General features: G+C 41.8%; 1 protein-coding gene across 1 annotated transcript in view; it reads right to left on the reverse strand.

The window, feature by feature from the left end:
- LOC126291937 (acid phosphatase type 7-like) overlaps positions 1–11,651 on the reverse strand; it is a 123,218-nt gene extending 111,567 nt beyond the window's left edge. The window contains exon 1 of the mRNA XM_049985660.1: positions 11,400–11,651. Coding sequence (XP_049841617.1) covers positions 11,400–11,416 — 17 coding nt within the window. The 5' untranslated portion in view covers positions 11,417–11,651. The remainder of the gene's footprint in view (positions 1–11,399) is intronic.
- Between the last annotated feature and the right edge of the window lie 4,390 nt (positions 11,652–16,041).

Consider the following 16,041-nt stretch of genomic DNA (forward strand, 5'->3'; position numbering starts at 1 on the left):
TGCATACAGAGAAGGTGAGACGGAGGGCCCGACTGCTGCTGCTAGACAGTTAATGGCCACTAAAAATTGATACACACACAATACAGAGCCCTGCGGGTCTCCATTCTCCTGGATATGGATGGAACTATGGGAGTCACCAACTTGGATACGGAAAGTATGGAGCGACAGGAAGTTTTGGATAAAAATCTGGAGTGGTCCCCAGAGACCCCACTCATACAATGGGGGAAGGATATGATGTCGCAAAGTCGTGTTGTATGCTTTATGGAAGTCAAAAAAGATGGCAATCAGGTGTTGCCGTCTGGAAAAGGCTGTTCGGATGGCATACTCAATGGTCACAAGATTATCAGTGTTAGAGGGAGCTTCGCAAAAGCTGCCCCGACATCGCGCCAGCAAGACACGTGACTCCAGAACCCAACCCAACTGCCGACAAACCATATGTTCCAGCAGCTTACGAAGAACGTTCGTGAGGCTGATGGGCCAACAGCTATCCAGATCAAGAGAGTTTTTACTGGGTTTGAGCACAGGACTGATGGTGCTCTCCCGCCATCGTGATGGAAAGACGCCACCGCACCAGATCCTGTTGAAGATGATGAGAAGATGTCACATTTAGTCATATAAGAGATGTTTTATCATCTGGCTGTGCATGCAATTAGGCCCAGGAGCTGTGTCGGGGCAATGTGCAAGAGCACGGAGGAACCTGTAAATGGGGCGTTATAGGATTCACTGCAGTGTGTAGTGAATGAGACGGCATTCCGTTCCAGCCGCTGTTTGAGTGTGCGAAAGGCTCGAGGATAAAGTGCTCGGCAATCGCGTTTGCATCGGTACATAACTCGGCATTAATGCTAACATTGGGGGCAGCTGTTGGAGCCTGGTACCTGAAAAAGCATTTGATCTTGGCCCAGACTTGGGAAGGTGGAGTGTGACACCTATTGGTCGAGACTTCTCTCTCCCAAGACTCCTTCCGTTGTCTGATAAGGTAGCTAATACGGGTACAGAGCCGTTTAAAGGCTATGAGGCGCATCAGGGAAGGGTGCTGCTTATGCTGTTGTAGAGCTCACTGACGCTCCTTAATTGTTTCAGTGACTTCCGGCGACCACCGAGGGACTGCCTTAAGACTTGGGCACCCTAAAGAGAGAGGGATAGAATTTTCTCCATCAGAAATAACTGTGCTAGTCACTTGCTCAACCATCACATCGAGGTTACAGTGTGGAGGAGATTCAGTGGTGACAGCAGATGTGAAAGTTCCCCAGTCTGCCTTGTTCAACGTCCTGGGCAGACGTCCGTGTACCTGACGGTGGGGCAGTGACAGGAAGATGAGGAAGTGGTCACTACCACACAGCTCGTCATGTGCTCTCCAGTGGATAGACGGAAGAAGTCCTGGGTTGCAAACTGATAAATCAATGGCCGAGTAACAACCAAGAGTCACACTGAAATGTGTGGCTGCCTGAGTATTTAAGAGGCAGAGGTCTAATTGCGCCAGTAATGTTTCGACATCTCTCCCTCAGCCATTAAGCATGGTAGCACCCCACAAGGGGTTATGGGATATTAAAATCTCCCAGGACTAGGAAAGGTGTAGGGAGTTGATCAACCAGTACAGCTAATACATTCAGGGGTACTGCACAATCTGGAGGAAGATACACAATGCTGACAGATATTTCCTGTGTCATCTTTATTCAGTCAGCCACACCTTCAAGAGGGGTTTGAAGGGGCTTATTGCGATGGAGGGCAGGGGGTTCGCATTGCTGGGAATCAGGTTTCCAGGAGGGCAATGCAGATAGCAGGTGTAAGGCTTAACAGTTGCCACAGCTCAGCCAGGCGGCGGAAGAAACTGCCGCAATTCCAATGGAGCATCACACCGTGAGACTGGGAAGGCATGGAACATTCAATGAAGCAGTTTACTCTTCAGAGTTACCTGCTGCCATTGATTTATTGCGTGAGCAGTCTATATCCATTGTGTCTGAGGGTCCGGCGAGATCTAGGGCATTAGTGGACACCAAAACCTCCACCCCATCCTCAGCTGCAGACCTTGTAGCTAGCAGTAGTGTGGGTGCCACCGCAATTTCTTTGGTCTTATGGGTTTTCTTTTTGGATTTCTCTCGCTGCTCCTTGGGTTTCCCTGGCTGGGAGGACTTCACTGGCTCAGTCTCTGGGACTGAGGATGAGCGTGAAGCCCTACGACCAGCTACTTTTTGGGTCTTCAGCCACTGGCAGGTGTCATCTTTCCCAGTAGCAGAAACCTGGGAAGGGAGTGACCCAAGGGATCACTTCCTAGCAAAAGAAGCTGAAGAAGAGTTACGCTTTTCCAGCTTAGAATGGGAACGGATGTCCCCGATGGTTGGGAGGGGAGGGATGTTGGAGGGGGGGGGGGGGGGGGGGTGTTGGTTACTAAGCAGGTGGGAAGGATATTTCCCCCACCATCAAGGGGGCAGGTATAGTTTTCCGGCTCCGAGAGGTGACGTGAGTTGGCAGAGCTGATGGTACCACAAATGTTGTAGCAGCAGCATAACACGATCTCATACACACAAGATGCAGGCGTTAAAATTCTCCCTTAGCCTCAGTGTAGATCAGTCTGTCCAGGGTCTTGTACTCCAATATTTTCCTTTCTTTCTGGAGAACCTTGCAGTCTGGCGAGCAAGGCGAATGGTGCTCTCCGCAGTTGACACGGATGAGAGGCGAGGCACATGGAGTATTGGGATGTGATGTGCATACACAATCCCGGTATGTGGTGCTGGAAGCACAGCGAGAAGGCATATGGCTGAACTTCCAGCACTTAGAGCTCCACATCGGGGGAGGGATATAGGGCTTTACATCACACCGGTAGACCATCACCCTCAAAGGCCCAGATGAAGGCACAGGTCACAACCTGATTATCTTTTGGACCCCGGTGGACACACCTGATGAAGTGTACACCTTGCCACTCTAAATGGGCGCACAGCTCATCGTCAGACTGCAAAAGGAGGTTTCTATGAAATATGTTACCCTGGACCATATTTAAGCTCTTATGGAGCGCAATGGTTACAGAATCATCCCCCAGCTGTCACAAGCGATTAACTCCCGTGACTGGGCAGAGAATGCTGTTTTGATCAAGACTGACCCAGACCTCCTTGTGGAGAAGTCCTCCATCTTCCCAAACTTGTCCTCTAAATGCTCAACGAAAAACTGTGGCTCCATTGTCATGAAGGATTCCTCCATCAGCTCTCGAACATACAAGGTACTGGGGCGAATAAGAACTGCTGCCATCCGTAGTCTGAAGTTCCTCCCATGGTGTGGCCAGGGAGGAAAACGATTTGGGGTCGTACTTCTGTGCATTGAATTGAGCTCGTAACCTATTAGAGACTGCTGGTGTTTCACCACCAGAAAGAGATGATGTACTACATCAATTGTCATCCGGCCTGATGCCACCCACTGCCACTAGGGTCCCTCCCCACAGGCGCCTCTCAGCCCCAGCAAAGGACACCAAGCACGATGGCCTATGTTGGGAGTCCCGATGCCCCAGGGGGATGGGCATCTACCCCTTGGCATATGTGGGGAGTTAATGGCACAGGCATCAGCAGAACAATCCCTCTGTGGTCGGGCGGCTACAACCAATGGGGTACACAGTCATTGTTGACACAGAGGAGGGGGGGGGGGGGGACAGATGGCGAGGGGAGGGGGGTTGGGTGCTGGATGCGGGTAGGGGGGGGGGGGGGGAGGCGAGGTATGGGAGGCACCAACTTGGTCACGGAAAATACGAGTGATAGGAAATTTTGGGTAAAAATCGGGGACAGGCCCTGCAGACACCACTCATATAATGTGGCAAGGATATGATGCCGCCAGGTCATGTTGCTTTTAGTAAATAAAACATAAAAAATTTTTTTTAAAAATGGCGACCAGGTGTTGAGTCTGGAAAACTTGAGGGAAACTAGATTATCAAGTATCCGTGGTCTAGGGGTAGCGTCTTTGATTCATAATCAAAACGTCTTCGGTCCCGGGTTCGATCCCCGCCACTGCCTAAATTTTGATAAATAATCAGCATTGGCGGCCGAAGACTTCTGGCATAAGAAGTCAGCCTCATTCTGCCAACGGCCTTGTCAAAGAGAGCGGAGGAGCGGATAGAGGTTCAGGACACTCTCTTGTCCTAGGGGTAAGAAATTGCCCCTAAAGGCGGAAGAATCAGCAATGATCAACGACTCGAGGATGCAGAAGGCAATGGAAACCACTGCATTAAAGACACGTAATGTGTATCCACAGGACATGTGGCCTGCAGTTGAAGAAGTGTCATGATGATCTCTCCATTGGCATAAGATTCCGGAATAGTCTCCCATTCGGATCTCCGGGAGGGGACTGCCAAGGGGGAGGTTACCATGAGAAAAAGATTGAATAATCATTGAATGGATAATGTTCTACAAGTAGGGGCGTGGAATGTCAGAAGCTTGAACGTGATAGGAAAACTTTAATATCTGAAAATGGATATGCAAAGGCTCAATCTAGATATAGTAGGGGTCAGTGAAGTGAAGTGGAAGGCAGACAAGGATTTCTGGTCAGATGAGTATCGGGTAATAACAACAGCAGAAGAAAATGGTATAACAGGTGTAGGATTTGTTATGAATAGGAAGGTAGGGCAGAGGGTGTGTTACTGTGAACAGTTCAGTGACCGGGTTGTTCTAACCAGAATCGACAGCAGACCAACACCAGCAACGATGGTTCAAGTATACATGGCGATGTCGCAAGCTCAAGATGAACAGATAGAGAAAGTGTATGAGGATATTTAAAGGGTAATGCAGTACGTAAAGGGGGACGAAAAACTAATAGTCATGGGTGACTGGAATTCAGTTGTAGGGGAAGGTGTAGAAGAAAAGGATACAGGTGAATATGGGCTTGGGATAAGGAAAGAAAGAGGAGGAAGACTAATTGAGTTCTGTGACAAGTTTCAGCTAGTAATAGCGAATACCCTGTTCAAGAATCACAAGAGGAGGAGGTATACTTGGAAAAGGCCGGAAGATACGGGAAGATTTCAATTAGATTACATCATGGTCAGACAGAGATTCCGAAATCAGATACTGGATTGTAAGGCGTACCCAGGAGCAGATATAGACTCAGATCACAATATAGTGGTGATGAAAAGTAGGCTGAAGTTCAAGACATTAGTCAGGAAGAATCAATGCGCTAAGAAGTGGGATACGGAAGTTCTAAGGAATGACGAGATACGTTTGAAGTTCTCTAACGCTATAGATACAGCAATAAGGAATAGTGCAGTACGCAACACAGTTGAAGAGGAATGGACGTCTCAGAAGTTGGGAAGGAAAACGTAGGTACAAAGAAGGTAGCTGCGAAAAAACCATGGGTAACAGAAGAAATACTTCAGTTGATTGATGAAAGGAGGAAGTACAAACATGTTCCGGGAAAGTCAGGAATACAGAAATACAAGTCGCTGAGGAATGAAATAAATAGGAAGTGGAGGGAAGCTAAGACTAAACGGCTGCAGGAAAAATGTGAAGACATCGAAAAAGATATGATTGTCGGAAGGACAGACTCAGCATAAAGGAAAGTCAAAACAACCTTTGGTGACATTAAAAGCAACGGTGGTAACATTAAGAGTGCAACGAGAATTCCACTGTTAAATGCAGAGGAGAGAGCAGATAGGTGGAAAGAATACATTGAAAGCCACTATGAGGGCGAAAATTTGCCTGATGTGATAGGAGAAGAAACAGGAGTCGATTTAGAAGAGATAGGGGATCCAGTCTTAGAATTAGAATTTAAAAGAGCTTTGGAGGATGTACGGTCAAATAAGGCAGAAGGGATAGATAACATTCCACTAGAATTTCTAAAATCATTAGGGGAAGTGGCAACAAAATGACTATTCACGTTGGTGTGTAGAATATATGAGTCTGGCGACATACCATCTGACTTTTGGAAAAGCATCATCCACACTATTCCGAAGGCGGCAAGAGCTGACAAGTGCGAGAATTATCGCACAATCAGCCTAAAAGCTCGTGCATCGAAGCTGCTTACAAGAATAATATACAGAAGAATGGAAAAGAAAATTGAGAATGCGCTAGGTGACGATCAGTTTGGCTTTAGGAAAAGTAAAGGCACGAGAGAGGCAATTCTGACATTACGGCTAATAATGGAAGCAAGGCTAAAGAAAAATCAAGACACGTTCATAGGATTTGTTGACCTGGAAAAAGCGTTCGACAATATAAAATGGTGCAAGCTGTTCAAGATTCTGAAAAAAGTAGGGGTAAGCTATAGGGAGAGACGGGTCATATACAATATGTACAACAACCAAGAGGGAATAATAAGAGTGGACAAACAAGAACGAAGTGCTTGTATTAAGAAGGGAGTAAGACAAGGCTGGAGCCTTTCGCCCTTGCTCTTCAATCTGTACATCGAGGAAGAAATGATGGAAATAAAAGAAAGGTTCAGGAGTGGAATTAAAATACAAGGTGAAAGGATATCAATGGTACGATTCGATTCGCTGATGACATTGCTATCCTGAGTGAAAGTGAAGAAGAATTAAATGATCTGCTAAACGGAATGAACAGTCTAATGAGTACACAGTATGGTTTGAGAGTAAATCGGAGTAAGACGAAGGTAATGAGAAGTAGTAGAAATGAGAACAGCGAGAAACTTGACATCAGGATTGATGGTCACGAAGTCAATGAAGTTAAGGAATTCAGCTACCTAGGCAGTAAGATAACCAATGAGGGACGGAGCAAGGAGGACATCAAAAGCAGAATCGCTATGGCAAAAATGGCATTTCTGGCCAAGAGAAGTCTACTAATATCAAATACCAGCCTAAATTTGAGGAAGAAATTTCTGAGGATGTACGTCTGGAGTACAGCATTGTATGGTAGTGAAACATGGACTGTGGGAAAACCGGAACAGAAGAGAATCGAAGCATTTGAGATGTGGTGCTATAGACGAATGTTGAAAATTAGGTGGACTGATAAGGTAAGGAATGAGGAGGTTCTACACAGAATTGGAGAGGAAAGGAATATGTGGAAAACACTGATAAGGAGAAGGGACAGGATGATAGGACATCTGCTAAGACATGAGGGAATGGCTTCCATGGTACTAGAAGGAGCTGTAGAGGGCAAAAACTGTAGAGGAAGACAGAGATTGGAATATGTCAAGCAAATAATTGAGGACATAGGTTGCAAGTGCTACTCTGAGATGAAGAGGTTAGCACAGGAAAGGAATTCGTGGCGGGCCGCATCAAACCAGTCAGTAGACTGATGACCAAAAAAATCACCCATTGGCCTTGACCTGTGACCTAAGGCTGTTGTGTGTGACGTCACGACAGCATGGAGTTTAGTTTGTTAGAGTGGCATGTTTGTAGGTGTCATTTTGATGTGATCGGTGATGTTCTCTGGTGGTGTGTTTATGTGTTAGGGAATGTTTTTGGTTCAGTTTGCGTGTGTGGCGTGTTTCTAGGTGGCGTATTGCTGTGGTAGGTGGTTCTCTCTGGTGGTGCGTTTATGGGTAGTGTGTTATGTGGGGTTCATTCACACGTGTGTGGTATCGGTGGTGACTGTGCTTTCAGCAGAATATTTTTCAGCGAGTTAACAATCTTAGTTTTGTTATGTCGACATTATTGTAGTTTTTTCTGTTTGTCGTGGGTGAATTTTGGTAAATTGCTTTGTTTATGTTTTTTGTAGGTACGGATACGACTGACAACAGTTTTCACTTACTAAAGATGCGGTGTCTCTGACCAGGGACGGCTATCTGTGGAGATCTCAAGGATAATAGGCCAAGGGAAATGTTTGATTCCAATTTTGATTTTCTTGGCCTTTTTTGTGGTATGATTAAGTGTGGGGGTGGTAAAAGTTTTGAGATTTATAGTGTGGTATCTGTTGTTTCTTTGACCTATATAGGTCAATGGAAGTGATCGATTCCAGTGGATTTTGTGTGTAGTGGAATTTGGGAAGGTTGTCAGGTCTTGTCATTTGGTGGAGTGGCGTGTGTTTGTACTTAGTTTGTCCCTCCCAAAAACCCCCAATTTATCCCACTTGTCCCGATAGTTTCCATTATATTTTTTGGAGGAATATCTGTTTGGTGTTTTTTTAAATCTATTTTCGTGTTTGTTGTCACGTTTACGTGATGATGTCGTAGGAGCGGTATGGGAGTTGGTTTGTTATGGTTGTTTCCACTATATTACTGACGTCATTGGTCAAAGCATAGGTGTGGAATTGGATGCTTCCATTATTCCTTGATGAACTATCCTTTTCATAATATTGTTATAACTGACATAAAGAATACATTGACTGGTCAGCATTATGGCAGCTTATACGATTCTTTTGACACAAAAAGTTAAAGTGTTGTGTGTCAAGCAACTGCACATGCTCACAGTGTCTAAGCTTTTCTTTTATTAATATACAGAACTGTCTTCAGGTTTTGCTTCATTTATGTGCTGGTACAGCATCTACTGGAGCAATCTGTAGCTGGAGACTAAAATCCAGTGTTACAGTCATTTCAAAAAGTTGTGAAAGTTATCATACTTCACATGTACATTTTCCTACTGACACTCTTAATACTGTAACCACATATCTGCAATGCTTAGCTCAGTTTGAAGATACTGAAGGGTTACACATATGCTGCAGCAAAAATACAGGGTGTTTCAAAAATGACCGGTATATTTGAAACGGCAATACAAACTAAACGAGCAGCGATATAAATACACCGTTTGTTGCAATATGCTTGGGACAACAGTACATTTTCAGGCAGACAAACTTTCGAAATTACAGAAGTTACAATTGTCAACAACAGATTGCGCTGCGGTCTGGGAAACACTATAGTACGATATTTTCCACATATCCACCATGCGTAGCAATAATATGGCGTAGTCTCTGAATGAAATTACCTGAAACCTTTGACAACGTGTCTGGCGGAATGGCTTCACATGCAGATGAGATGTACTGCTTCAGCTGTTCCTGCAACATGGGGCTTTTCGGTTCCCCATATGCGCCAGTTCTGTTTATTGATGAAGCCGTCCAGGTAAAAATAAGCTTCGTCAGTAAACCAAATGCTGCCCACATGCATATCGCCGTCATCAATCTTGTGCACTATATCGTTAGTAAATGTCTCTCGTGCAGCAATGGCAGCGGTGCTGAGGGGTTGCCGCGTTTGAATTTTGTATGAATAGAAGTGTAAACTCTGGCGCATGAGACGATACATGGACGTTGGCGTCATTTGGACCGCAGCTGCAACACGGCGAACGGAAATCCGAGGCCGCTGTTGGATCACCTGCTGCACTAGCTGCGCGTTGCCCTCTGTGGTTGCCGTATGCGGTCACCCTACCTTTCCAGCATGTTCGTCAGCACCTTCCCAGTCCGTTGAAATTTTTCAAACAGATCCTTTATTGTATCCCTTTTCGGTCCTTTGGTTACATTAAACCTCCGTTGAAAACTCCGTCTTGTTGCAACAACACTGTGTTCTAGGCGGTGGAATTCCAACACCAGAAAAATCCTCTGTTCTAAGGAATAATCCATGTTGTCCACAGCGCACTTGCACGTTGTGAACAGCACACGCTCACAGCAGAAAGACGACGTACAGAATGGCGCACCCACAGACTGCATTGTCTTCTATATCTTTCACATCACTTGCAATGCCATCTGTTGTTGAAAAATTGTAACTACTGTAATTTCGAAAGCTTTTCCGCCTGAAAATGTACTGTTGTCCCAAGCATATTGCAATAAACGGTGTATTTCTATCGCTGCTCTTTTAGTTTTTATTGCCGTTTCAAATGTACCGGTCATTTTTGAAACACCCTGTACAATTCAAGCAATTGAACAGGTTCTATAGAATAGAGTTACTTTGCTCTACTTTTGGACAGTTTTTCAAACAAAGACATGTAATGCATACTAGTTCTGTAAAATGACATTTGAAACTGAGGTTGGTCTATTCTAAAACAATGTAAAAACCATATAGTAACAAACAAGGACATCAAAGATAGCAATGGAGGGGGAAAAAATGATATTTGCTTACTGTAAAGATGACATTTAGTTGCAGACAGGCACAATTAAGACAATTTTACATAAGCCATTGGTTACAGCCTTTTTCGTCTGGTCCAAGCTGCCAGAGTTGGTGGTATTGTGTGCGTGTGGTGTGCTTGCTTGTGTGAACCAATGGCGTGAATGTGTCTTTTCTGACAAAGGTTGTGAGCAAAAGCTTACACGTAATTGTATTTTACTAGTGCCTGTCTACGACTTAACATGTCATCTTTACGGTAAGTAGCACTATCTTTTCCCACATTGTTGGTATCACAACTTGGGAGTTGTATGGTTTGAAAGACATCAAAGATTTATCTTTGAAATATTACATTTTCAAAATTGAAGCAAAGTAGCCCCTGGAACATTACTTTGCTGTGCTTGCCATAAACATTATTTTAAGACAGGATAATAGATTGTTCCAATGTTACCCTCTTTGAAATTTCTTATGTTACACTATAGGACCACAGTAAACGAACGTTTTGAGACACTAGATTCCATTTGCATTGACACCATACTGTAATACCATTAATCTCTTAGCAATGCTTATTTTCACTGTAATAAGATTTAACCCACGCCGAACCAAGTATAATGCAAAAGTAATGAAAACGCTCCAGTTTGGCAGTGATGCAAAGCTGCACCATTTTTCCGAGGAAATAACCTCAATGACTGCTTTGGATCAAACAGTGACAACTTATTCAATACAACTTTTTGCCTATAAATTAGACAAAACCTAATTCCTACACATAAAAGAACGTCAGTTACCATAGGCTTAGGCCTAAGTAGTTTTTTGCTCGTAAAACTCCTTTTGTAGTACAGATATGTTTAGCAGAAAAGTCCATGATAGCGAATGACGGAATAACTCAAAACATATGAGCTAGTAGAAGCGATGAAATCAAAATCGTTCAGGAATGTTTATTAGAATAGGTGCTACGCTGCGTTAATCTTTTTTCAGAGTTCGAGCAAGGTTATTCCCCAGCGATAAAGTAGCTCCACTTTAAGATTCAATGAATTGCACATGCGCAAACTACCACATCGCAGACGGTGCCCCTCCCCCCCTTTTTTTAACCATTTCGCTTTTGGCTTGGAAACAACAGTAAACTGATAACTAGATGACATGAGGGTGCTTTTAAGCAGCCACCTCGCTCATGAGATGGACGACTCAACTACTGCACCTCTTCGCTAGGCCAATGTGTCGTACAAAATTTAATTGCAGATACTGCAGCGTCATTGTATGTGAAGTCCTAGACAGTTATCTGTTGGGTTACTTCATTTAAGCTTACTGTCTCTGTAACTATTGCTTCTGTACTACTTAACTGCTACTTAATCACCAGCAGTACAACAGTACATAATGCCTCCGAAACAGAACAAAGGAAGCCTTCGCAACCGGACAAAATATTTCGCAGTTGCTCAGAAAGAACAAGCACTTACCAAAAAAACTGCAACATATCAAATGGTCTCAGCGTTTCAATACGTTTATTCCTTTCTCTGTACGACTGCTTCGAACCCTTCCCTCTCTTTTCAAACGACGAACTTGTTGACGTGCCGCAGTGCAGACACCGCCATTACTGATGGATCAATAGGTATTAGACGCGAGCCTTCGACCATCGATACTAGTAGACTGGCCTTGCTGTGCAGAAGCTATAGGGCTGGCGTGGCTCCATCATAAACCACGTGACTGTTGGCAAAACGTGGCGGGATTTCAAATCAGCAGTCTGCCATACTATGTTTGTATCATATTTCCCCCACATTTATTAATTGATTGCCAAACGCTGCCAACAAAAATTCCTTTTTATTTGCGAAAAATTATGCTAGAACTACATTTGACCTGGATTTGTTCACAGTACCATTTATAAAATCTAACAAATACATCGAACGCCACTCTGGTGCGCAGCGGGACGAGATTACCATAAACTATCAATTAAGGTAAATTTTCGTTAAAATTCTTTTAAACAGAAAGAGTGGGCTCGTGTCAAAACTTTAAACATTGGATTCGCCGCGTTTTGAGCTCTAGTCACTTATAAAAGAAAATGGGAATCATGTCAACTATAGGTGCCAAACTTTTCAGTATCAATTTTAGGTGTACTTCAAAGGTTCATTTCCCAATATTTTTAGATGAAAGGTGAGACTTTCAAGTTTCAGAAAATAATTTTGGAGCCTACATTTATTTAATAGTATTAGAAGGTAGAAAAAATTCTCTTAATGTGTCGACTATATGTGCTCTTATCTTATTATAATCTCACTTGAATATACAAATCCTTGCTACCTGTGGGCTATTAAGTGCCTGAAAATGAATAATGCATATACCAAAGTGAATATTGTGCACCGTAGTAAAAGATGTCAATTATGACTCAAGAAACACACAAAATTTCAAATGAAAGTCGTTGAAGCTCTCAATTTAACCAGGGCAGGCCATATATTAAAAGTTCCAAGAGACTATGCAATTATTTTCATTTTTTAAAAGGCATTTCTTCACAGTTGATGAAAATCTCAAGGAAAACTCTTTTGAAGGTTAAAACACTTGTGAACTTCTGTCTTAAGATAGTCATTCCGTGGGGAAACAAACTGCAAAATAATTCCCACAATGAACTGTGACAGTATATAATTTTTTAAGAAAACTATCTGAGGGATAATAATGCAAAACTGTACTGACCCTCATCCAGTTTAATAGCCATTTTCCAGGACACAAACAGGTTGCAGCTCATCTGCCAAAACAAAAACATTTGGCAGTCTCTCAGTACAACAAGAATAGGTGCTCTTATTTTAGAAAAATAATGGCTGTACAGTGATCTGATTTTGTTCTGACAATGTGTGGGATCATGATGAAATTTTTCCTTGCCCCTGCATAATAATCATGTGGGCATAAATCAAATAAAACTCCCCTTTAATTACATATTAATGATTATCATTGCAGTTTGTGAACAATTTGAATAGCTTACTGCAAATGCAGCAGAAGACAATTAGTCAACATAGAGCTTAAAAACTCGCTTTAACAGAAATTTTAGGAGTAACTTTTACAGATAGGAAAAGTTGTTCTTACACTGAAAAGTGAGGTCTGTTTTCTCTGGAGTTCATAAACTGCCAATGCCATGCACAATGTCACATTTTCATGATGTTTTTTACCAAATTTTGGAAATTGTTGCATATGAATGAAATATATATACCTGTACTTGCTTCACTCAAACAGCATTCCGAATTTCTTATTGCAAGCTTATGCGACAAATCCTTAGTACCTGGTGTCTGTAGTGGATGCATATTGCCAGAGGTGAACACTATCCATTGCAGTAACAACTGACGCAACAGAAATACTTTTGTGCTTGACACTCCAATGATATTTACAAACATGCACTGCCAACACCATGCACAATCTCACATTTTCACCAAGTTCCTTAGTAAATTTTGAAAGCTGTTGCATATGAATGAAATATATGTACCTGTACATGCTTCTTTCAGAGCCTACTGAATTTTGTGTTACAATCGCATCTGACAAATCCTTACTACCTGGTGGCTATTACGTATCTATAGCAGACACAATTTACCAAAGTGAACACAATCCATTGCACCAACTACAGTTGACTAAGAATAAAGAAACTGGTTTATACTTTTACGTGAAACAACTTTTGGAGGTTTGAGTATCCATAGATAACATGAAAAGAAATACATGTTGAGTCTTTCAAGTGCTTTTCTCATTTTAAATTTATTACACTTTTCTCTCAGTTGCTGCAAGTATTCAATAAAAATTAAAATCTCTTGGGGGAAAAAAAATAGACAATCAGAAAAAATTAACTCAATACTTTATTTCACAAAATTTTATTTCTTACAAAATTTTATTTCACATTTTCTTTCTTACAACACAATATTTTCCAACAGATTTATTTCTTAAGCCCATATTGTAAAAGGGCACAACAGTGTTAAACAGATAAAAAGATATAGAAGACACTGACAAGAGAATAAATCAAGTAAAAATATAAGGGCCCAAACAAATTAACAGCACAACATACAGACCTAGAAGGAACAAAAAATAAAAAAAAAGACAGTACATAAATATATATTCTGTTAAGAGCAAAAGAATATCTAGGTTTACATAAAACAAATGAATCCAATTGGTCTGAAAACAGAAGTAAAGTCCAATCATATACTGAAAAAGGCTTTGTGGATGCAGTACAGGCACTTAGAAAGGCTAAGAACTCCAGATACCTCTTTACTTTGTGTAGACATGGTTCAAACATTAATAATAATACACAACATAACCTTGGCAATTATTAACTCTAATGTAATAGAAATAAGGCATAGAATATTTAATGTCCCTTAAACAGCACAGTTTTTGTGCATATACTCCTGACACAACCTTTCTGGAATGTTTTTGCCACAGACTTTCCAAAATGGTGATTTCTAATTTTAAAATACTCAAAATTGATTTAACTACAGCATTTCTGTGGGCTCAAAGTCCATAATATGTTCTTTGATGGATTGAAAAACACTACAATCAACATCCCCTTCGCCTGTTGCAACCGATAAGCTTGCTCTGCAGCTTTGCAATTTTTAATAATGTCAGCAGAAGGCGTAACTAAACCTCCCACACTCTCTCTTTTGATTAGTCCAATGTCACTGTCCACTGCCCCACACAAGGAATTTGCACATTCTACACAATGTACTGACTTAGTCAATTTACGCACAATGAATCCTGCTATGTATGCAACAACATTCTGTACATAATTTGACAGCTGTTCAAATGAGACAGTAGGAATGCTGTATGAGTGATCATGAGAGACTGATGCAACATTGAGGCCTAACTTCTCTGTATTACAATTGATAGCTTATGTAAATGGGTTAGATTGCATCACATTCAGCCCAGAAGATACACTGAGAATGGAACAATCTGCAGTATCCAAAGTAGACCCAAATTCTGACCCTCTTACCTGCTGATGGATAAGCAATCATTTGTAGGCTGCTTTGAATTGAGCTGCTGTGGGATTGTTATCACCACCATATCTTCTGATTGAGCTGAAAAATGTCTATGTGGTCCTGTAGCAATTTATGTGTAAGCAAGAAATTTAGTTTTGGTTGAGAGCTGTCAATGAGGGAAACATAATTTTCTGAGGTTCTGTATACATACAAGAAAGCCAAGGAAACCAGTCTTTCTGTTAGTATACAAAATAGATGGCCCATTAGCTTCAAGTCTCAGCTCCTTAATATATTTTTCCACTTCATCAAGAAATGGTAAAATATGGCCAGCTGTCTGCACTGACAGAGGTGATTTATACCCTTTGGACAGGAGATTCCTACTATTGAAACAATCAAAAAGGTTGTTCATTGTCCTTATAAATTTAACTGTATGTTCACATCCTTTAAAGTCAGCTAGCTGCAAATGTTTGTCAAGGAATTTTAGAGCATTAGCTACACTACCACTAAATGTTTGCACAGCAATCCTTACATTCATTTTATGACGATACCACTCAACGTGTTTTGTTCTTACTTTTGTAGCACCCAGAAGTTTCTCCACTCTTTGCAGCTCATGTAATTTTAATACATAATCCCATTTTATTGGATTTCTGTTTCCATCGAAAATGACACCTTTGCCAGCTAATGTATTGCGTATTAACTTAAAATGTGACATGGATTAAGGAACATGCAAACATCATCCTTACATATAGGGTGTAGAAAAAAAAAAGATTTCATTCTGCATGTTGAAAGACAGGCCCCTAGCTTGTCTACCATTGCAGTGTTTATGTGAGCACCATCAAAAGTAACAGAAATTACTTCTACTCCAGCATCATATGTAAATTTCAACACCTCCTTAAGTAGGTTTGATTTTTCAATAGCACCCAGGCCATTGACTAAGTAGCCAATTGGAATTTTCCATGAACCATTAACAGCAGTCAACATGAATGTTAATGCCTCATTTGCAACAGGCATATTGTCATTGTCAAGATCTGTACCATAATCTATGTAACCAATAAACTTATTTCCACAAAATTCAACATGCTTCCTTATGGCAATCGCATCAAATGACATGGCACAAAGCAATTTCTTACCTTTGCTAATGAGTTCCTGACTCTTTATTCTAAGTGCT

The sequence above is a fragment of the Schistocerca gregaria genome, chromosome 9, assembly GCF_023897955.1.
Source record: "Schistocerca gregaria isolate iqSchGreg1 chromosome 9, iqSchGreg1.2, whole genome shotgun sequence".
Taxonomy (NCBI): Eukaryota; Metazoa; Arthropoda; class Insecta; order Orthoptera; family Acrididae; genus Schistocerca; species Schistocerca gregaria.